General features: G+C 37.5%; 1 protein-coding gene across 1 annotated transcript in view; it reads right to left on the bottom strand.

The window, feature by feature from the left end:
• PARN (poly(A)-specific ribonuclease) overlaps positions 1-24,320 on the bottom strand; it is a 118,470-nt gene that overhangs the window by 5,337 nt on the left and 88,813 nt on the right. The window contains exons 22-23 of the mRNA XM_019710397.2: positions 23,919-24,108; positions 789-982 (exon numbers count right to left, since the gene is read on the bottom strand). Of these exons, the coding sequence (XP_019565956.2) occupies positions 789-982; positions 23,919-24,108 (384 nt within the window). The remainder of the gene's footprint in view (positions 1-788; positions 983-23,918; positions 24,109-24,320) is intronic.

Raw genomic sequence — 24,320 nt, 5'->3', positions numbered from 1 at the left:
TCACCGTGACTTCTGCCTGACCAGGTTATGGCCACATCTGACAAGGAAGCCCCCTCCTCCCTTACACTCTCCATGGCGTGCCTGCCTGCCTGACAGACGGGATGTGGGATTCGGCTCCAGGTGGGCCAGGGCTCGCCTTCCGGGTCTGCCTCTTACGAGCTGCATGGACCTGCACGTGTGTCCCCATCTCCCTGAGTCCAGACCCCTGCGTCACTAAAACAAGGATGGGATTCCCTACGTCAGGCCTATTGTGAGAATGAAACTCAGTAAGGAGAGAGAAGACTTCCGCCACAGCATCTAGCACACAGTAGGCTCTCAACATGTGCTGACTTCCTGTTTCCTTTGCTCCTTATGTAATTCTGCTTATAAGAGAAATCCAGGCTGCCTGGGGTTTTGCTGGGAACAGTGAAAACTCTGCTACTGAAAATAACATGTGTAGGAGTAGGCCTCTGTGCAAATTTAAACGTACATTTAAAATACGGAGGCTACTTTAAACACATCAGTAAAACCTCTAAACCATGGAGGAGACAGAGAAGACACCAAAATGGACTAATTATCTTGAACCAGGGGGCCCCCCAACCAAGCCTTACTTACTCTTTCAAGAGCCAGGGCTTTTAAGGGGTTCTTCCAATTAAATTAAACTGGTCATTAAAACATCTGGTCCCGTGGAAGACCACATGGGCTTTGCCACCAACTGATGCCCTGCTATAATTTCTCCCCCAAAATATGAGTTTCTAGGGCACTGAAGAGTACACAATACCAGAACTTTAGAAAGAGCCGATACAAACCTGCTGGAGAAAGGTCCTTCTTCATTCTTTTAAACTTCTTGGCCTTTTTCCTTCCCTCTGAGGGCGATTCTGCACAGGAATCGGTCTGCTCAAGCTCAGGGTCAGAAATCTCCCCAGATACGCTGGCCTCCATGCCAGCTTCCCCTTGACTGGGCCTCAGACTTCTCTTCCCTGCTGTGCTGGTAGCTGCAGGGCTGAAATGCAAACAGTGGAACAACATGAAAGGTGTTAAGAGTAACAGGAAGTCTGGGCTATAAAACTATTTTAATACTCTTAATTCTATTAACACTTAACTAGCAATCAGCAAGGCAGCAGCGGCTGCAATTTAAGACTTTCTTATGAACTGAAGTCTACAAGCTGACCCAGGACGAGCTTATGTGGAAGAGCATTCAGACATTATGCTTGGGTCATATATCCAAATCTAAGCTGTTCTTAGTGCTTAAAAGAACACATTTTTAAAGGTAACCCCTGGTCTCTATTTTGGTAGAACTACTATGACAAAATAATAGTTCTGACTACCTTAAATCAGAAGCTAGCATTGCTACTTCATGTGACTACTAATGGATAAAGCAGAACAGAAATCTTGGGTCTGTCAGTTATCACCCTGCTCGTGCATTTGAATATACTTACAGACACACCCCACCTTCCTATAGTTCTCTTCTATTCCAAAGAGGTGACTTGCCAAATTTATAATTAAACCTGGCTTCTTTTATAGGATTTGACATGTTGAATTAAATCAGATTATATGTCCCGATTTTTCCTTAACAAAATATGTTCCCTGAAATATAACTTTATAAAAACAGGGACCACATGGCCAGTGTGAGCCCTGTCTCTTCTAAATGGGTCTTATAAATAGATTTTTTTATTATAGTCCCCAAGTTATGAAAAGCATAAAAAAAAAAAATCAAGTCATACCACTTAAAGAGAGACCACGCAAGCCCAGAGAGGGGGCCAAGAGGGACAGAGAACGCGGACGTACTATTTAAACCTTCCCTAGGAAGTGAGTATTCTAAAATGTTACATATAAAAAACTCTGGCTACCCAGTCATTCAAAAACCATCCATAGATGCTAGATCTGGGGAGATATTTTGATCAAGGGTAGGATATCTACAAGGTCTTCAAGTGTCTCTCCCCAGACTGACACCCTGAGAAGGACATGTCACTCAGGTAGTATTTTGCTCAGGACTGTATAACTTGAATGTAATCGTGAAGAAACATCAGACAAACCAAAATGAAAACTATTTTACTGAAAAAAAGAAAAGCATGTGTTAGGGCCGGTGCTCTTCAAAAATGTCACTGTCATAAAAAAGACTGAAAGAGACATGAAAGCTAGACACAACACATTATCATAACCTGGCTCTTAGGCGGGATCATAAACCAGAGCTCACACTGCAGGGGGGAAAGCTACAAAGATAATATTGGATCAAATAATAAAACTGATGTACGCACAGTAGATTAACGTAGTAGATCAATGTTAAATTACGGAAGTTGGTAACTACTATAGTTATATAAAGGAATATCCTCATTTAGAGTATTTAGGGATAAGGACCATAAGGTATCTAACTTCTTCGCAGACAGTTAAGAAAAAAAATAAGGTGTTGGTGGCAGGGGCAGGGAGACAAGAGAAAAAGGGGGAGACGGAGGGGGAGAGAACACATTTCTGTGACTTTAAGCAAAACGATGTATAACGAAACCAATTCTACCACAGGCTAATTGATATAAATGATGGCATCTCACCAACATTATAACAAAATAACACTGAACAAAATGATGAGGACCTGCTGTGTATACATAGAGAGAAGGAGGGGAAGGAAGCGAGAGACTTCAAAGCCAGAAACAAATGGAGCAAAATGTTAACAACAGATGAGTCCGGATAACGAGTATCTATGGGTGATGTTTGTATTATCTGTGTGACTTTTTTAAAGTTTGGAATTATCTCCAAATTAAAAGAACAAAAAATTGTTGAAAAGCATGACGCGTAACAAATAAGGAAAAGTAAATTTCACTGAAGAATGTCTCCTGATACCTGCTGTGACAGTCTAGGACTGAAGTGTGCTTTTACATGACAAATAATCTATCGTCAACCTATTAACAAAAGGGAGAAGCTGCCTTGACCATAAACAAAATGTCTCATACGACACAACCGAATGCCTTTCCAGCCACCCAGGCTCACACCCTTGCAGTCAGCATCTGCCCCTTCTCATTCCCCAAGGCCGGAGCCCTTCTCCTTCAGAGAAGCTCACCGCCTCCTTAACCAGCATCCCACCAACTCAGCGCCTTCCCGGGCCCTCCCCCAACAGCCTCCCGTCCTGCCCATTTCATTCCCATCGGCCACCAATCCAGGTCTCCCTCACCCACTGCCACTGAGGGCCCTCGCTGTCTTGCCCCAGACCTAAAGCAGGATCCTAACTGGTCCGTTTTGCCCTTTCCTCCTCTTCCCAGTTTCCCTTCCCCTTATAATCCAGTCCTTCCGATGGTGCCAAACTTCTTCCGAAGCAGAGACTTGATCCGGATGTTCCCAGTTCAAAAACTTGCATGGCTCTCCACTACAAAGCTAAATTTACACTGCCTGGCACAGCACCCAGGATGCTCTGTCATCTGGGTCCCAATCTGCTTTTCTAGCCTCATCTTCCACTAGGCAGTGGAGGTGCAAAGACGATACACGTTTACCTTAATGAAATCCATGACAAGCACGTTCCCATTTATCCCTCGTCCCATTAGAGGGCTCATCAGCCTCAATACACCCCGTATCCCCATTTCAGTGCTGCGGTTGGTGCCGTCTCTTCCTGCTCAATCACCACTAGCCTCGAGAACGTTCCCCAGTCCCTCTGCCTACTGTTCTCTCCTCCATGCTTCCCGTAACACTCAGTTTGCCTGCCTCACGTGGACTTGAAGCCATCCATCCTTATTATTTAGAACAAAAACTGGGAACAGTGCAGGTATCCGTCAACAGGAGAATGGATACAAGTGGCACAAGGATACGATGAAATAAAACGCAGCGTATAACAAGGAACTACTGATAGCTGCACAAACACAGATGAATCTCAAAAAACGTTCTCAGTGAAGAACGCCTTGACATAAAAGACTGGATATAGGAGTACGTTTTTGTCAAATATTAGGTGGACATTCAAAAAACACGGAACTGATTGCTTTAGTCCTAGCATTAATTGCAAATGATGACTTTGCAGGCATTTGCTGGAATTCATGGTTGTTATCCTGACCAGAGATGACCATGGTATTTTTGCCCTACAGGCCTCCTTATTCTGTAATGTCCCTCCCCACAAACTCCTGAGAGTCTACTATGCTTCAGAGACTATGCTAGGATCTTGTCTCTGGAAGGTTCTCGTTTCTATGTAACTTTTAAGTTTATAAAGCATTTTCGTGAACATTTTCTCTATTAATTTAAAACACGTTTCTTAGTTCCTAATCCGTAGTTTGTGCTCTCAAATAAGAATCCTTTGCTTCTTAGGAAGGGCTATTGTTTATTGGACATCCTGCCAGGGAAAGCCCTCAGCTATGTCTGCAATGAATCCACTTCATGTTTGCATATGTGTATGTGTATGTTAACAGCCATACAAACATAAAATCTTTTCCACTATCATTCTTTAATAAAAATAAAAGCCACAATTATATCCCATATAGCTTAACTAAAGCAGTTTTGAATCAAACACAATTTTTATCATACACTGAAAACCAGAGATATATGAAGTACTTACTGCCTTTAAAATTTTAATTCTTTATATATTTTTAAGCTAGGGCTGTTTGTGTACATTTGTGAACTATGTGTAGACATTCTCAATATTCTCAATACATGTATGTTGATAGGACACTCCTTCACGGATTGATTTCGAAGGTCAAAAGTCAAAATGAAAATCATGCAAAACAATCTCCCATTAGTCTTAGCTTATTTTGCATGCAAAATTATAATGCACGAAGTGAGCTGTTTTATAATGAATATGAAGAACACATTTAAATCCACTAAACAAGTGGTGACTAATCAAAAAATGAAATGTTACAGACACAACGTGGTATGTCAAAATTGAACATTAAACCTTGATTAGTATTTATATGGGAGACGCAAATGATCCGCCATCCTGGTTATATTATAATGACTCTTAGGTCAAACTTAGAACTTTGCTGTAAGATGTTATTAACAATGCAGCAACTACACGCAAATTCTGCAAGATTCTCCATTAACTTCTTCCTTTTAGTAGAAAAAATGTTTGCTAATAGAAAGATCACATTCACAAGCTCCTTCTTCTGTAAGACCACAAAATTTGGCTGCCCCATGAAATTTCTTCCCTCTTTATTAGGGTATTATTCCCTAAGGGTATTCTAAGGGTATTCCTCCGTCTAAATTAGGGTATTATTTACAGGCAATGGAATTCACTCCTTTTAAGTGTACAGTTTGGTTAACGTGGGGAATTGTATACAACCATGTAAGCACTACAACAATCAAGATATAGAACAGTTGCCTTCTTCTGAAATGATTCCTGGTGCCACTATGCACTCAGTCTCCTTCCCAGCAACCATTAATCTGCTTTTAGTCCCTCTGGTTCTGCTTTTTCTAGAAGTTCATACGAATAAAATTACACGTATTTAGTCTTTTGTATCTGACTCTCACTTGACAATCAAGTTTGCAAACTTGTTGCAATGACGTTGCTAACCTTTTTTGTTATCAGAGGTAGTTCTTTGCCCATTTTTTAATCAGGTTGTTGATTTTTTTTGTTATTGTTGAATTTTGGGAGTTCTCTATATTTTCTACGTGTTAATCCCTTATCACATATATGATTTCAAAATATTTTTCTCCGATTCTGTGATCTGCCTTTTCACTCTGTTGATAGTGTCTTTTGATGCACAAAACATTTTAACTTTCATAAAGTCCAATTTGTCTATTTGTTGTTGTTGCCTGTGCTTTTGGTGTCATATCCAAGAAATCAATGCCAAATGCACTGATGTGAAGGCTTTCCCCTATGTTGTCTTCTACGAGTTTTATAACTTCAGCTCTTACATGTAGGTTTTTGATCCAGTTTGAGTTAATTTTTATATATGGTGTTAGGTAAAGGTCCAACTTTATTCTTTTGCATGTGGATATCCAGTTTACCCAATTTACTGAAAAGATTGTTCTTTCCCCACTGAATGGTGTTGGCACCCTTGTCAAATATCATCTGACCATATATGTAAAGATTTATTTCTGAGCTCCTCTATTCTAATGGTCATATGCCTGTCTTTATGACAATAATACCACACTGTTTTGATTACCATAGCTTTGTAGTAAGTTTTGAAATCAGAAAGTGTTAATCCCGACTTTGTTCTTTTTTTTCAAGATTGTTTTGGCTGTTTGGGGTCCCTTGGGACTCCATATGAATTTTAGGATGGACTGGATTTTTGTATTTCTGCAAAAAACGTCATCAGGATTTTCATAGGAATTATACTGAATTTGTAGATCACTTTGGCTAAAATATAATATTGAATAATAAAGAATAAAGTATTGACATCTTAACAACATTAAGGCTTCCAATCCATGAACATGGCATATCTTTTTATCTATTTGACGCTTCTTTCATTTCTCTCAGCAATGCTTTGTAGATGGTAGGAGACAGCCAGCTCTGTTTTCTGTCAAGGGCACTGATCCTATCATGAGGCCCCCACCTGCATGACCTCATCTAACTCTACTTACTCCCCCTAGTATCATCACAGTGGGGTTAGGACTTCAACATATGAATTTGATGGAAGTGAGAAAGACACCATTCAGTCCGTAATACAAGGTCACCAAGATTTTTTCCCCACCTTTCTTCTAGACATGTTATAGTTTTAATGCTTACATTTAGGTCTACAAGTCCATTTCAAGTTCACTGTGGACATGGTGCAATGTAAGAGTGGGAGTTCATTTCTTTCACACACCATGATCTAATTGTTTCAGCACTATTTGGTGACAAAACTAACCTTTGCCGACTGGATCACCAGCACCCTTGTTGGAAAATTTAAATTTTCCAAATTCTCAACAGTTATTAATCTTCAGATTTTAATAACAAGGAATCAAAATTCCCAAATCAGAAATTATTCCGTATTTTTAATAGCACTCTATGTCTTTTTAAATAATCCTGAGTTATCATAAAACAGTGACTCGCTTTTCTGTGACAGGGTTATAGTAAAATTTCCAGGGGTACTCTGGTAAAGATATAATAATACGTGCATGGGTTATTATTATGAGCCAATATACTGTGACATAATTACATAGTTCAGTAAATAATCTCTATCTAATACAGATATTTGGTAATAGGAAACATTAAAAGAATAAAACATAAGCACCAAAGGGATGCCCAATAAATATCATTTAAACCTTGAAAGATGTCACAAAAACTTAATATGTAAAAGTTATTCTTGAATGAGATTTTAAAACACGCAAGCACTAATTGCTAATATTTGTCTTGTGACAAATATTCCAGACGTAAAAGAGTTTCTTTCATGCTGTGCTGAATTGTTCAGTGTCCAAAGCTAATACAAGTTGGGCGTTAGACTGCACAATTGCTTCATATAAGCTCATTTCCTTTTTTAGGGCCGAAAATATTTTGTCTGCTTGCTTTGATTTTAGTTTTGCTGTTAAAATTGATATTGCTTGTCCAAAGCTAGATTTTGGATCAGCTAACTTCACACAGGAGTATTCTACAATGATATTTACATCTTATCTTTGCATTTCTTCTGCAAACATATTTACAAAGCAACACCACTGGATTCTAAGATAACGCACCATTCAGCTATCCTAGCAAGGTTAACAGCACTACGACACAGAAACATGTTTCAAAACTGCCAATTTGAGGACACCTTCCAAAACCAATTAGAACAAGACTCGCAGGATTTTTGTAAAGTGTACTAATGTATATAAATTCATTAACATATTTTTATTTATAAGAATGACTCACTGTTAGCAGCAGAGAGGGCCATAAACACACACTTACAACATGGCAACAGTGAGTGACAAGAAAGAAGGACTGATGTAATCATGGCCCCTTCTCTTCTATAAGCTCCTGTCCTGGTTTCAGAAATGTTGACCTTAACCTTTGATGTTGATTCCACTCTTGTTTTCGACTTCATGTCAGAACATTTCCTTTGAACAAGTAATGTCTATGTTGATGGTTCAACTTTAATTCCCACAGACCTTTTCCTTTACCCTGATTTCTTAACTGATTTTTCTCATGATTTGGAGTAACATACAATTGTCCCTAGAAATGCCAGGCAGGGAGTCCTGCATGGAAACACTATTGGAAATCAACTGACCACAAGTACGTGTTTGTATTTCTGGGCTGTTCTGTTTCATTATCTATTTGTCCTTATGGCAGCTCCACAGTGTCTTTATTCCTGCAGCTCTATAGTAAGTCATAAAGATAGAGTTAAGTCCTTTAGTTGGCTGGGAGGTTCATGCTGCTGGATAAAGTACTAGCCACCTTTCATGTAAAGAACTGCCCAGTTTACAAAATGCTTTCCTTTGAGACTTGTATATGACCATTTGAAGCTGAACATGTGTGTTCATTCCCATTTTACAGACAAAAAAGCTCACTGTCAGAATAAGAGACTTCCCCTTGGTTATGTGGCTGGGTAAGTAGATCTGAGATTGTCCCCAAACCCAGAGAAGTGCCTCAAACCCTCCCTCTCCACCCCCTTTTCCCAGAAAGTGACCCCCTCAGAAGAGCTTCCCCTGACCCCTGAGGAGCCCAACCAGCCCCTCTCCCTGCAGTATACATCCCTCTGCCTTGTTTTGTTTCCCTCCTACTCCTCATCTCGGCCTGTGCTTCTTATTTATTCCTTTGTTTATCCACCCTGCCATGAGAATGTAAGTTCCAAGAAAGCAGGATCTCACACTCCTTGGTGACCACAGGCTTCTCAGCACCCATCACAGGCCTGCAGAGTAAATCCTCTGCAGTCAAGGTTTACTGAATGGATGCAATAAATGAAATAAGCAGTTGCTTCCCCCCAAAATCAATAGGGCAGTGACAAACACCAAAATGCTCATTTCGTCCTGAATTATACATGATGTTAACACGGTTTACATTCTAGTATACAGTCAACTTCCCCAGTACGTCTGGATTCCCTCTTAGATAGAGGTAGCTCAGGGAAAGAGGGAATGTCCCACTGTGCAAACTACCTCACACAGCAAAATAAACTGGAAAAATCTGGGCAAGTGGGAGCTAGAAAATGTATTTTCATTGTTTTCACAAACTCAGGCTGAATTCAAATTCCACGAGAATGACTGTTTCTGTGTTTTCGGGCTTGAGCTGGGTGAATGAGGGGGGATACTGGATAGCCTATGCTCCATTCAGAAGGCAATCCCTTGCAGAGTGCTGATAAACTGTGTTTCTTATTGCTAATAAAAAATGTGATTTCGAAAAGCAAAATTAACATTAAATAAGCTGTGTCTGTATGCTAGCTACCCAGTAATAACGGACATCTCTTGTGGAATGGGAGTATGTGTGTGGGGGCGGGGGGGGGTGAAGGGTGGGAGAGAACAAGGAGAATTTATGAATGTGTTGTGTACGTGCTCAATCCTAGGTATAAAGTTTATCTGCAAATACGAGATTGGCCTAAATGAGAGAAAAACTGATTCTGGGTTACAAAGAATCAATGGCGTTCAATCAGAAATACATTTTACAAGAACTTAGTTTGACTATTTTAAACAACCCCCTATTGCTAACTCACTATAATTCAACATAGAAAAGACTAACTAATGACAAGCATGACAGAAATTAATACCAATTCCTAAATTAAGAACTTATACTCAACATATAATTAATTAGAGCTGAATCCAGAACATCTGAAATTTTCAGAGTTTAAGATGAGTTTTACTTTTGCACTAAAATTTACCCTTGACTCTGATAAAAGGATTTGCTAATGAAAGCAGTGATGTAATCAAAGTTATAAGAGGGGAAAAAAAATACCAACTCGCCCCTATCAAAAGCCCAACTATTTCAGAAAAAAAATTGCTTTTAAAAAATTTTCCAGGAAGTTAAACATAGCCAACTGAACACACACATTTATCTGTAGAGAGATATGAATATCGTGACAAAGGCACAGAGACCAGGGGAAGCAGCGTCAGAGAAGGGGATGTCAGCTCACTTTGGAGATGACAAGTAGGAAGGAGAGAACCTGCCGAAGAACTCTGCACAGAGGAGGAAGCAGAAATCCAAGTGCCGTCTGTATAAAAGGCTGCTTCACCCAATAAAGCCCTGCAAAGCCTCACAAAGAACAGGCACCAGATTTCTGACAGAAGCAGGTGATAAGAACTGGGGTCATGTGGACAGGGAGAAAGGCTGCACCCTCATCCCTGGGAAGCCAAGGCTCCAGCATTCCCCTAGGCCAGCAGGAGCTGCACGGGAAGTTTAGCCTCTGGAGAAAACGACCCTCTGAGGGAGGCCCCAGGCCCTGCAGTGGCAGTGAGTGGGGTGCTAAGAACTAGCAGGGAAAGGAGCATCCCCACACACTGACAAGTAAGGCCTCCAGCTTCCTTCTGCCACTCAGTACCTCAAGCATCAGCAACAGTCATGGCCCTCAAGGTGCAAATCAGAAAATCGATCTCTAAACACCTGAATCCTTTAGCTAATATCATACTTAATGCTGAATGCTTTGCCCCTAACATCAAGAACAAGACTCAGATGTTTGCTCTCACTACTTGTATCAACACTGGTCTAGAGGCCCTAGCCAGTGCAATAAGGCAAGAGAAAGAAAGAACATTCATATGGACCATTGGACAGGGAGAAATGCAATTGCCTATATTTGCAGATATGATTATCTAAACAGAAAATACCGAACAGTCTACAAAAAGTTATTAGAACTAATAATTTAATAAGGCTAAGGATACAAGATCAAAATATTGAAATCAACTGTATTTACATGAGCAATGAACAACTAAAAATTGAACTTTAAAAATATATGACTTATAATAGCATCAAAAATCAAAATACTTAGGGAAAAAATGGAAATTTTGTATGTTCAAAACTATAATACACTGATGAGAGCAATCAAACAAAACTTAAATAAGTGAAAAGATGTACCATGTTCATGGGTTAGAAGACTTAATATTGTTAAGGTGTTAATTCTCCCCAAAATGATCTACAGAGTCAACATAATCCCAATCAAAGTACTAGCTGGTATCTGCAGAAATCAACAAACTGATCCAAACTTTTTGTGGAAAAATGAAGGACTTACAATAAACAGTTTTTTAAAAGAAGAATAAGGTTAAAGGATTTACTATAGAATTTCAGGACTCATTATAAAGCTATAGTAATCAAGACAGTCTGGTACTGGTGAAAGGATAGACATACAGATCAACGGATCAAAACAGAGTCCAGAAATAGACCTACCCCCATATATATAAAAATATATATCCACCCACCCATCCGATTTTTGACACAGGAGTCAAGGTAATTCGAGTAACACTTTTGCTCACACAATTATAGGTACCACCCATTCTTTAAAATAGTAAATCTGCGTTTCTTCAAAAATGTCCCACCATCTAGACCCGTCTTCAGCCTTCACTTCCACTCATCTGAATTACTGTGGTACGACCGTATCCCACAGTTGTTAGCATTTGCAAGTAGAAATGACACAGAAGAATTCAAAGCCTCTTACCTAAACAACAAAATCTACAGTGTTAGGATCTTAATCCTACATGGTTTTTTAAAGACATTCCATCTCTTCAGAAATTATCATGTTTGGCTGTTTCTATTTTTCTTATAAACCCACTAAACCTAACTTGGGAAGGAAAAAAATAAAATATTGTCAACCGAGCTGGCTCCAATCTAGAAGAAAACTATTGTTTCACAAATGACGATGAAGGAAGGAGGCAGGTGAGGTTTTCACACTCATGGATGGATCCAACCGTCCCTCTCACCTGTATCTGATGCTCATTGTAGACAAAGTCTGAGATAATAGAGAGGAAGAAACTGGAGAGGAAAGGAGAGGATACAAAGGCACCCATCGACCATGCAGAGAATGCTAGCCTAAATTCTAATAGTTTCATTATAGTCATTAATTTAGCCGTCTTGAAGGGACAGTCACATCATATAATTAGTCAAATTAATGATGAGATGACATCATTAGCACTAACAATTTGATGTGATGAGTCAACGGCATGACAACTTTATCAGGAGAAGAGAACAAGGTTCTGCCTGACGGGCTGCTCATGATGGAGAATGTCATTTCAGCTTCTTTAGAGCAGAGGACCACCTATCACACAATGTTCTCCCACCAAGAAATCAACTCTTTTTACATCCTGGTTTGGTTTGGGAAGACCCTTCAGGGGTAATTTGTGACTACAGCAAACAAGAAACTAATCCCTTCCAAGAATTTAGAATCATCAGTTTAAGATGAACTAATGTATCTCATGGTCATTCCCAAGAATTCCCCAATTCTTTATATCAAATAGATGACAGTGGATGTAATACTCAGAAAATAGTGGTCTGAATACTGATTTCTCTAGCATCATATGAGATTGATTTCCTTTCAAATGGTTTTCCGTAAAAAAATGTGGTAAAACATGCATGAATGGTCTTCAGACAGATATTCCAAAACCTCCACAGATCTACTCGCATCTTCACATGGCTCTTCCAGTCTTAACAGCAGGTAAGACAAGGTAAGGTGGATATTGGTGGAACTACGAACAGAATGCCATTCCTTTCTGCCATTAGGAAAGCAATTGAAAGTATTCATAACATGACTTTATACTGTTCTAAAGGAAAAAAGTAGTTTGCATGGTCTTCTCCAATAAGAAACTGGGTAGGTAGTATGTTCCTGGTGTGTTATGGGTTTTCTTGTTCATTCATTGAAATCTTTTTCTGAGTGACCACAAGGAATCATTTGTCAGGTGCTGGAATGCTAATATGAATCAACAGCAATCCCTGACTTTATCTTTTTTACTTTCTACGAAAGTCACCAAGCCGAAGAATTCCCAATGGTTCCAGGTGGCCCGGAAGACATCTCAAGAAGCGTTCTGGTGGTGGGGGAAGGATCACAAATGGACATCTGAGGAGGGAGAAGGCATTCTGGAAAGAGCACGAACGGGATTTGAGATGAGAGACATGGGGGCCTGAATGTGGGTTCTGTCATTTACTGCTTTTGTGACTCTGGGCAAATTTCTTTCTTTACTTCTGTGAGTCTCAGTTTCCTCAATTATAAACAGGTTATTGTGAGGATCAAATAAAAAACAAAACACCGCATGTTACAGTGACTGGCACATGGCAGACACTTAAATGCCAGTGCCTTCTCTGATCCCTCCCTGTGCTACGAGGGGCAAAGCACGAAGGTCCATGTGTTTAGAGATGCTGATCTGGGTCTTTGGAGGCAGGGGTCCAAATCTTTGAAAAGCATCAGGAAAGAAGCAAAGAAAGAGAAGAAATAGTAGAAGGAAGACATGAGCAGCATGAGTGGGTTATATCAGCCAGACGGCCAGACGGCCATTTATGAACTCACGGGTGTCCAGAAACCACCCCAATGCCCTGCTCTGCAGGAAACATATACACGGTTTCTAGAAGACACAGTTCTAGTTTTTCCCATCATTTTATTATGAGAACTTCAAATATACAGAAAAGTTTAAAGAACTCTACAGTAAATATCCATTTAGCCATCACTTAGATTCTGCAATTAGCTCTACTTTGGGGATGGAGATTTAAAAATATACAGCAGATTTTAGGTATTTTGCACTTGGGAAAAAAGGGGGCACGAAAGGGGGGAAGGTCTAGAATGTTCCCATGTGGTAAGCATTTAGCTTCTGCTCCACCAGCAATGCAGATAAATGAGATGAAATCTTTGTTTCAGAGATTCTTGAATGGATAAAAGATAGCACCTCAAGTCTATAGACAGCATTTAAACATGGAGCCACCTATCAGCACAATGACAAACTTCATGTTGGGTCACAGAAGTCACTCATCCTGACACCTGACCCCCCCCAAAATAAACACAAACACGCTGTAGCTTCTGCTGGCTTATAATGTAATGTACTAGCAGAATTTTTAAAAAGCATAAAGTGTCAAAAGAGAACTGCCAGAAAAATGTTAAGGATTTCTACATCTGGCAGTGAAAATACAGGATTTACACATTTTATACTCTATTTCTGCTAAAACTACTACAACTAATACAAGAATAATTCTAACTGGGCAACTCCAAAGGGAATTTGTTTGTGTTTGCTTAACAGATATGTCATCTAAGTGTGCTGAAGGGAATTTCAATTGTTAGCCCCATTAAAAATATATACGATTATATGAAGATAAGCATGAATAATATTAACACATTATTGGAAACACAGATGATAATTACTTTCAATTATGGTTAACCAAATAAATAACATGAATAGAAAACATTAATTTTCAAATATTACTATTATGAAACATGAAAGTACTCTAAAACATCGAAAGTCAGATGAAGTGTAAAGTGATAAATTGAGCTTTTCATGTTATTTAAAATAAAATCTTGAGATGACATATTACTTTAAAGTGTGAGGTGAAAGCAGGCTTTCAGTGCCAAATTCTAAATTTCTCATACAGAACCTTTTAAATGGAAATGCTGAATTTGATTGGAAATGGGGACTAACTCTTCTATGTTTTTAAATATTTAAAAAACAAAGCCATTACTAAAATCTAAATTTAATGATTTTACAATCTAAAATTACAGATTTAAAAAATCAACTACAAAAATCTTAAAGATTGAACTCCTTTAAAAAATACACATGTAATTTTTAATAAATATAATTGTTCTGCTTTCGTAGCTCTACTTCTGCCAATTTTGGTAAACACTTCAAACAGGTAAAGTCTTTATCAAAGTCAGACCCTTCATCTAAGAATCAGTCCGTCTGTCAGACATGCTATAGTTCATACAACAGGTGAGGAAAAAAGGCCAGATCTTACAGCATTTCCAATCAATTTATCTACCTCCCATATTTTATCTTGAGCATTTTTATATCTACAAAAGCATTTTAATAAAGTACAAAATAGATAATTAGTCACTGAAAATTATAAATTCACCAACTATTTTTCTTGATAATTTATAACTTTGTTTAAATTTTTAAAGTATTCTAGGTCTCTCATCAGCATCCTTCCCATCTCCAAACATCATGAGAAAGTATTCAAAGTCAAATTCTATTATAAAAATTTGCATTCCAGGTTGCCTGCATCTTTTGAAAAAATTGTTAATTGTGGAGAAATACATGTAACATAAAAAACACCTTCTTAACCATTTTTAAGTGTATATAGTCAGAAACTATATATCTATTAAATACTAACTTCCCACCCCTATTTCCGCCCCCCCCCCCCCATGGCAACCAGCATTCCACTTCCTGTCTCTATGAACTTGACTACTCTAGGTACCTCACAAAAATGGAATCACACAGTATTTGTCTTTTTGTGACTGGTTCATTCACGTTTGTAGCATGTCAAAATTTCCTTCCTCTTTAAAGTTGAATGATATTCTATACCACATTTTGTTTACCTAAGTTGCTTGCATTTCTTTTTATGTTATTCTCAGAAATCCTGTTGAAATATCTTCTTTGACAGAAAGCAATGACATCCTGATCTAATGGCCCAAGGGAAGTCACAAGAGACAACTTAGCTCAGTTCATCTTTCCCTAACACCAGCCAGGCAGACAGGACAGAAAGGACAGATTTTAGAGTTGTTCCCACATCTTAATTTTAAAAAGCTGGCTCCCTGGCTTTATGTCTTCGGGATATTCCATAGTAAAACCAACTTCCCTGGTTAATCATTCCATTTTATTAGTAACTACATACTTTAAAATTCTGCGTTTCACATTAGCCAGACTCTAGTTTTACACTGAATGCTTATTTGAATTTCTTAAAATACTCCCTTCAGCCCAGACTGATCCTTTCTTTCAACTGTTCAGATGTTAAAGTGGAAAGCAGCTGCGTAAGAGAGAGGACAGAGTAGAGGGTCGCAGTAATTTTTCCTTACTTATTAAAATAAAATCACTTAGAACAGATTTTAGACGTCTGTACCACCTTTCCAGTCTGAAATCAGTAGATCTAGCCAAAATCAGCCAAAAGCAGGGAAAGATAGCCGATCAGCAGAAAAGAGCTGTGTCACCACCTCTACTATCTGGAGCAAGCCACTTTCCCCCCTGAGTTTTCCTACTGGTGAGAGAATTACTAATGCTACCTTAGCCCCCTCAGGATTCTTCCTCAGTCCCCCGTGAGGATACAGAACCATTACTCTTCTCATAGTGGCATTTCATAATCTTCATGTGGTTCCTCCTGACCCTTCCCATCAACTACTGTTCCAGATGGAACAGACTGAACCTCTCCCTTTCCTGTCACCACCAATTCATTTTCCTCTGGATTTGCAGTGGTTCCTCCACTTAAAAATCAACCAATCAAAGGCCAAGACTAGATTCTACTAAGTGGATGACCAGTGCATACTAGAAGGATGACACTAAAGTATTCTTGATATTCTTATTTCTATTTAAAATTTTTTTTTTAACTAATAGTTTTACATTGATAAATGGTGGGACTAGACATCTAAATCCCTTCCCCAAAGAAGTAAGGTTGAAATTCAACTTTAAACATAGGGTTTTCTTCACACAGTTTTTTTGTTTGTTTGTTTGTTTTCAAGAAAATGTAATTTATTAAAATGAGACAGCATCTGTCTCAAACACGCACACTCATAGGTGTAGATGTGTCATGTTCCTAAGAGGCAACTTAATACACTGGGCTATGGATCCAAAGTGCCCGTAAGTTAGAATCCTGTGTAACTTCAGCTAAATTATTTAGCTTCTCTGAGACTCAACTTTCTCATATATAAATCAGGAATATCACCCAGGGTTACACTGAATTATTATACCAGTTTTTTTACAAAAATGATATAAAACATCTAGTACAGTGCCTGGGATGAAGAATCTGCTTAATAAACATGAGCATTCTCTTGATTTTCACATTGGTCTGTAGCTATTCCAAAAAGCAGGCTGTGTGTCAGTGAGCTTTATATCTTTATACTGAAGGGACAGAGAAAGCGATAAGAAGATGAGAAAAGGTTAAAGAAGAATGATTCATCTGAACTAGAGCACTGGTCATGAATTAATTAATCTTTCATAAAGCGTCTGAATGATACAATATTCATGAATTTCACTACAAGGTTAATCATTTAAACTACGATTAAACACCCAGGTTTAGCTGGTTAGTATGTTTTATTAAGGAGTGTGAGGCACTAAAGCCATCTGCAGTGGAAACAATGACATGCTAATAGAAGCAGAATAAGAGTGACTTCCAAGATAAAAGGCTAAATGAAAAAAGGAAAGTATGTGTAGTCCATTACTACCTATCGAACAAAAGGTGGGAGAATATATACATAGATGTTGACATGTTTGTAAAAATGGAAGGATAGACTATAAACTATTAAAACTGGTCCCCATGAGAGAGAAAGGAGACAAGGTGGAGAAGACAGGAAGACAATATTGGTAGGTTTGACTTTGGAACCACATAAATGTTTCATATAATTATAAAGCAAAATTAAAAAAAGAAAAATCCCTAAAAGTAAAAATAAAGCAAACCTAAATGTTTATTGAGTTGGTACTGTAACCACACAAAGAGCAATGAATTACTTCAAATGACTTTAAAATAAGGTAATTTGTCTGTTCATCATTAGTCCGATATATCCTAGGAACAAAAATCACTGCAAAAATATAAAAGTATTTTCAATAATTATTAACTAGTAATGATAATGATATAGTTATTCTGAAACTATTGATTACGTGTAGTAAGATAAAGCAAATAAATAAATAATTTAATATCATTAGAAACCGGAATTTTTAGCAAAGAAAAAGAGAAACAAAATTAAAAGAAGTTAAGTAAGTCCTGGAGTCTAACTGAAATAGGAAATATCAGTATAAACTTAAAAAGAATAACGGGAGGGAGGAAGGAAGGAAAGAAAAGACTACCATGCTAGCTCTTTTCATTCAAAAAGGCTATATAAAACAACGACGACAACGAAAAAAACACCAAAAAACCCAACAAAAACCCTTAGAACCCAGATTCTGGTTTCTAAATACCGTATCCCGTCAAAATGAACAAGTCCCTTGATGAAAGGCTGATTCCAAACATAAGGTAGGAAATGTAGAAGAGGAGCATGGACTAGCTTCTCAAGAATACCCGAAGTCAAAAAAGCTATTAAAGGTTATTGGGATTCTATCAGAAGACTCAAGAGAGGACGCCTAATGGTTCCCACCAGTCATAAACAAGATAATCAGAGCATCAAAAAGAACAGCAACTGTAATGTACTAAAATATACAAAATATATTTTTTTAAAAACACAGGATTAAAACAAACAAAACAAACCTCACTGCTCCCCACTGGAAGGTGCTAGGAAACCAATTATTCTGAAAACTGGTTCTAAAAGGGTATGTTGGGGGGAGAGATTAAATAATTTATTCTGCTTTTTCTATATGAACTGTATCTCCAGATAACCAAATTGATAATGAGAAGAATTTTTTTTTTTTTTTTAATGAAAGCATTCGGGATAATACATGAAGAAGGAACAAACTGCAATATCACCATTTTGCAACTCCTAATGACATCTAAATGGTACCTTTCTAGTTACGGGTGCTGGATATTGAGGTTTATATTTAAGCCATTTCCCCCATACTTTCAAGAGTATGAACTGTTCAAAGAAAAAAAGAGAAAAACAAAAACAACAAAGTATCAGGGTATTGTGGGATATACAGGCTATGCAGAAGTAAAATAGGAGACAGAGTATCACAAAGGATGATGGGAGGGATAACAACTGGACATATACTGTTGTAGGTGTCTTACACTGCTCATGTGATGTATAAAGATGCATATTATAATCTCTAGACCTGTGCTCGGCCAATAGAGATGGAATGTGAACCAGATATGTAATTTTAAATCTTCTAAAAGCCACCATTAAAAACAAGTAAAAAGAAACAAGTGAAATTAATATTAATATTTTTATTTAGCCCAATATACACAAAATGTTTTCCCTTCAACAAGTAACCAATTCTTCAAAACCTGGTGTGTATTTAGATTTACAACACATCTCAGTTTGGACGAGCCTCATTTCAAGTACTCAATAGCCACTTGTGGCTTATGGCTACCATACTGGACAGTGTGGCCCGAGGGCAGGGGTCAGCAGGTGCTTTGGTAAAGGACAGATAGTAAGTACACATTTTGGGTTTTGTGGGCCATGTGCTTTCTGTCACCACTACCCAAATCTGCCACTGTAATGCAAAGCAGCCACAGGCAGTACGTACATTACTGCGCATGGCTGAATTCCAACAAAACTTTATAAAAGCACATGGGCGGGATTTAGCCTCTGGACTATAGTTTGCCAAACACCATTCTGGAGCAATGACTTAAAAAGTAACACAAAGAGATATAAGCAAAAAGTCAACAGAGACGTTAACATGGGATGCTAAAATATCAACTAACAATAAATAATACACAACTCATCCAAAAGGTGACAGAAAGGAGGTATAGAGAGACACAGAACAAACAGGACATATAGGAAACAAACACCAACATGGGAAACAGACTACGAGTGTGTGTATCATGAATTATATTAAATATAAAAGGCAGGAATTTTCAGAACGGATTAAAATGCAAGACCCAACTATATGCTGTTTACAAAAAACACACTTTAATTATAAAGTTTAATTATAAATTATAAAGTTGCCAGTAAAAGGCTGAATAAAATACTATGCAAATACCAGGCAGGAGAAGAGTGGCCATGTTAACATCGGACAAAAGAAACATCAACACAAGATTATTACTAACAATAAAGAGAGATATTCCTTCATGATAAGAGAGGCAATTAATTAAGAAGCCATAACAATCCAAAATGAGCAGATACCCACCAAAAGAGCTTCAAAACACATGAAGGAAAAAAAACTGATATAAATGGAGAAACAAATCTAGAACCATAGTTGGAGATTTCAACACCCCTCTCAATAGCTGAAAGAACAGTAGACAAAAAGAAAATCAGTAAGGATACAGAAGATTTGAGCAACACCGTGAACCAACGTAACCTAAAATGATATTCATGGAATATCACATTCACTCTTTGAGTGCAAATGGAACATTCACCAAGGCAAACCATCTGGCCAGGCCACAAAGCAAGTCTCAGTAATTATCAAAGAAGTTCTAAATAACTCATGGGTTAAAGAAGAAAGCACAAGGAAAACAGAAAATATTTTATAACAGACAATAGTGGAAAGAAAATATATTAAAATATGTGGGCTACAGCTAAGCAGAGTCTAAAGCAAAATTTACAGCTTTTAAATGCTTTTATCAGAAATGTAATAAAATAAATGAGTTAAGGTTCCCACCTTAAAAAGCCAGACAAATAATAACAAAATCAGCTAAAGAAAAGAAATAACATGAACAAGAATATAAATAAATGAAAACACAAGACAAAACAATGACGTCAAAGTTGGTTCTTTGAAAGAATTGATAATCACCTAGCAAGGAAAAAAGAGAGGAAACACAAATTTACCAATATCAGGAATTTTTAAAGGACATAATTATAGATTCTACAGATATTAAAATTATAATAAGAGAATATTCTAAGCTAATAACTATATGCTAATGAATTTGATAACTTAAATGAAATGGAATATTCCTTGAAAAACACAAATTACTAAAAGTGATACAAGAAATAGAAAATCTAAATAGCCCCATACTTATTCAAGAAATTGAGTATATAATGAAAAACAATTCCACAGAAAAACTCTATGCCCAGATGTCTTCACTGGTAAATTCTACCAAAACTTTTAAGAATGAATCCTATACACATTGTTGCAGAAAATAACAGAAGGGGAACTTCCTAATTAGTTTATGAGGTCAGCATAATCCTAGCACAAAAACTTGACGAAGATAGAAAAGAAAATTATAACCCAATGTTCCTCATGAATAAACATATAAAAATACTTCACAAAATATTAGCAAATCAAATCCAGCCACATGTAAAAAGAATAATACATCATGACCAAATGGGATTTCTCCCAGGAATGCAAATCTGACTCAGTATTTAAAACCAATTAATGTAATTCAAAATATCGACAAAATAATGGACAAAAGCCATACACGATAATTTTAAAAGATACAGAAAGTGTAAATATTCAGCATCCATTCATAAGGCAAACTAGAAACGGAAGGAAACTTCTAACAATCATACTTCTTGGGAAAACACTGAACTTCTCCTCTCTAATACTGGCAACAAGGCAGAGATATCCAATCTTACCACTGCTGCTTAACAATACACCAAAGGTGCTACTCAGGGCAACAAGGCAAGAAAAAGAAAAAAAAAAGACATCAAGCTTGGAAAAGATGTAAAACTGTTAATAGCACGCCAATATGATATGTACATAAAAAACCCTGTGGAGTATTAAAAAAAAAAAATCCTACTAGAATAAATGAATTTTAAAAGGTTTCAGGACACAAGGTCAATATACAACAATTAATCAAAGGTCTATATAGAAGCAGCAAAAATTTGAAAATGAATGGTTTTAAGAAACAATTCCATTATAATAGCATCAACATATTTAGGAAGAAAATTAACATAAGACATGTGAGACCTCTACAACAAAAACTACAAAAAAGGCTTAGTGAACAAACAGACAAGATGATTCTAATTTGGAATACAAAGGATCTAGAATAGCCTAAACAATCTGAAAAAGAAAAACAATTTTGGAGGATTTACGCTGTCTGATTTTAAGACATTACCAAGTCACAGCAACAAGAAAGTGTGGTATTGGCATAAGAGTAGACAAAAATGAGTGAAACAGAAGAGTTCAGAAACAGACCTAGATGTACATGGTCAATTTATTTTTGACAAAAGTGCCAAATCAATCAATGAGCAAAGAAAATCTTTTCAGCAAATGTTGCTACAACAACTGGATATCCATATGGAAAAAACTAAACCCTGACTCCTATCTCATACCATATACAAAATTAATTTGAAATAGACCATGATTTAAATGTAAAGGTTAAAACTATAAACCTTCTGGAAGAAAACGTAAGAAAATCATTACAGCCCTGGGGTATACAAAAATTTTTGGACAGGGATAAAACCCACTAATCAAAAAGAAAAAAATTATAAACAGGACTTCACCAAAATTAAAAATATATGCTCATCAAAAGACATCACTAATAAAATGAAAAGGCAATCCAAGACTCAAAAAAATATATTTGCAGCACATATATCTGAAAAAGATGTATATCCAGAACACGTAAAAGAACTGCTGCAGTAAAAACAGTGAAAAGACAAAGAACCCATTTAGAAAATGTGCAAGAAACTTAAACATCCACCTCAAAAAGAAGGCATCTGAATGGCCAACAAGCCTACAAAAAGGTGGTCAACATCATTAGTCACCAGAAAAACACAAATGAAAACCACAAGGCAATTCTCTAGAATGGCTAGAATAAAAAACACTGACAGCACCAGATGTTGGCAAGGACATAGAGCAACTGGAACTGACATACAATACTGGTGGAGGATAAAATGGGACACACAGTTTGGAGAACTGTTTGGTTGTTCTTCTAAAGTTTAACATACACCTATCATAAGAACCAACAGCTCGAGTCTTAGGTATTTACTCAAGAGAAATGAAAACATATGCCCACAAAATTTTTTTTTTTACACAGATGTTCATAGCAGCCTTATTTATAATGGTCCCAAACTGGAAACACGTCCACCAATGGGAGAACTGACAAATGTTGTGTATTTGTACGGTGGAAACTACAGAACAACAAAAAATAATGAACTACTGACACAAGCAACATCAGGGATGAATTTCAAAAACATGTTAAGCAAATAAAGCCAAACACAATACCATTTATTCCATTTTTTACAAATACCAAGAATAATAAAAATTAATCTATAGTGATCGAAATTAGAAGTGGTTGCTTAGGACAGTGGAGGCTTGGGGTTGCTTAAAAAGGGGTACAAGGGAAACTTTTGGGGTAGATAGAAGTGTTCTATACCTTGGTTTGGGTGATATATAACTGTTAAAACTCTTTGAACTAAACATTTTGTATCTACATTTTATTCTGTTAATTATACCTCAATTTTTTTAAAGCTCTAAAACACCAATTAAATAACATGGAGGGTTGCAACAACATGGAAGGATCTTGAGACTATCATGCTAAATGAGTAAGTCAGATGGAAAAGGACAAGAAACATGATTTCACTTATACGTGGAATAAATAATAAAACAGAAAGCAACAAACAGAAACAAACAAAAAACTCATAACACAGACAACAGCATGGTGGTTGGCAGAGGGGAAAGGGGGTGGGGGAAGGCAGAAGAGGGTAAAGGGGGTCAAATATATGGTGATGGAAGGAGACTAGACTTTGGGTGGTGAGCACACAATGTGATCTACAGATGACGTGTCATAGAATTATACACCTGAAGTTTATCTAATCTTATTACTAAATGTCACCCCAATAAATTTAATAAATAAAAGATAAATTAAAAGAAGTATGGAGGGCAAGTCAAAATATTAACTGTGATTACTTCTGGGTGGTGGGATTATGGCTAACTTTTTCTTTTGCTAATTCACACTTTTATGAACTTTACAATTTTCTATAATGAACTCCCCCTCCCCCTATTCTCTATACCTATGTTTTGTAGTTTCACAAAGATGCCAAAATGTTACTATCATTTACCTTCTGAAAAGAAGGAGGTATTCGTCCTTCTTTCACCATTAAAGGAGGTATTCATCAAGTTGTCTCTCTATAGTGGGCATGTGGTTCAAACCCCTACAAAGGGAATTCAGAGGCTGAGGCAGAGGCAACGTGGCTAGCGGACTGAGAAGGCGATGGAATGAGACACAGCCGAGGTCAGCTCTGAACCTGGCTCCATCACTGAGCTGGTGGGAAGTCATGGAGCCTCTATTTCCTCACCCCTACAGTGGGAATAAGATGCATCCTGCCTGTTTCAAGAGGGTTTTGTATTAACTGAAACAGCTGTGGTCGATAAAGCACAGGAAGAATTGATACTATGGAGGAAGTTAGAAAAAGGTCTTTCTCAAAAGTCAGATTTGTTACTTACAATCCTGTAGAAAGCAACAAGAAAAGCTATTGCTAGAACGACTGCCGTTTTAGATCAATAGCAAGGATTCTTACCTATTGGTGCGGTAACAGTGATTCTGCAGAGCATAGGATATGCACTGAGTGTTCAACCGCTTTCTCTCAACCTCCTTCCAGCTCTCTTCTGGCCATTTTCTCTTGATCTGCTTCTCCTTGTGTTTTTTCCCCACATATTCAGCATACGTCTGGATCCGATAGCTTTCTGCATATTTGCTGGTATTGACAGCTACAAGGAAAAGAAAAATATCCTTATAGAAGAGTCCTGCCTTGCTCCGGAGATGTCACTGAGGTAGTCAAAGGAACCCTGGGTCCACGTCTGAGCTCAGACACTGGCTCTGCCACTTAGAAGCCAGGTGGCCCTGGGAATGTTCCATACACTCTCCAAGTCTGAGTTTCCCCATCTGGAGAAAGGAGTCACTGCTCCCCAGTCTCCCTTAT

The sequence above is a fragment of the Rhinolophus sinicus genome, linkage group LG18 (assembly GCF_036562045.2).
Source record: "Rhinolophus sinicus isolate RSC01 linkage group LG18, ASM3656204v1, whole genome shotgun sequence".
Lineage (NCBI taxonomy): Eukaryota > Metazoa > Chordata > Mammalia > Chiroptera > Rhinolophidae > Rhinolophus > Rhinolophus sinicus.
This window is presented reverse-complemented; position numbering and strand designations above follow the sequence as displayed.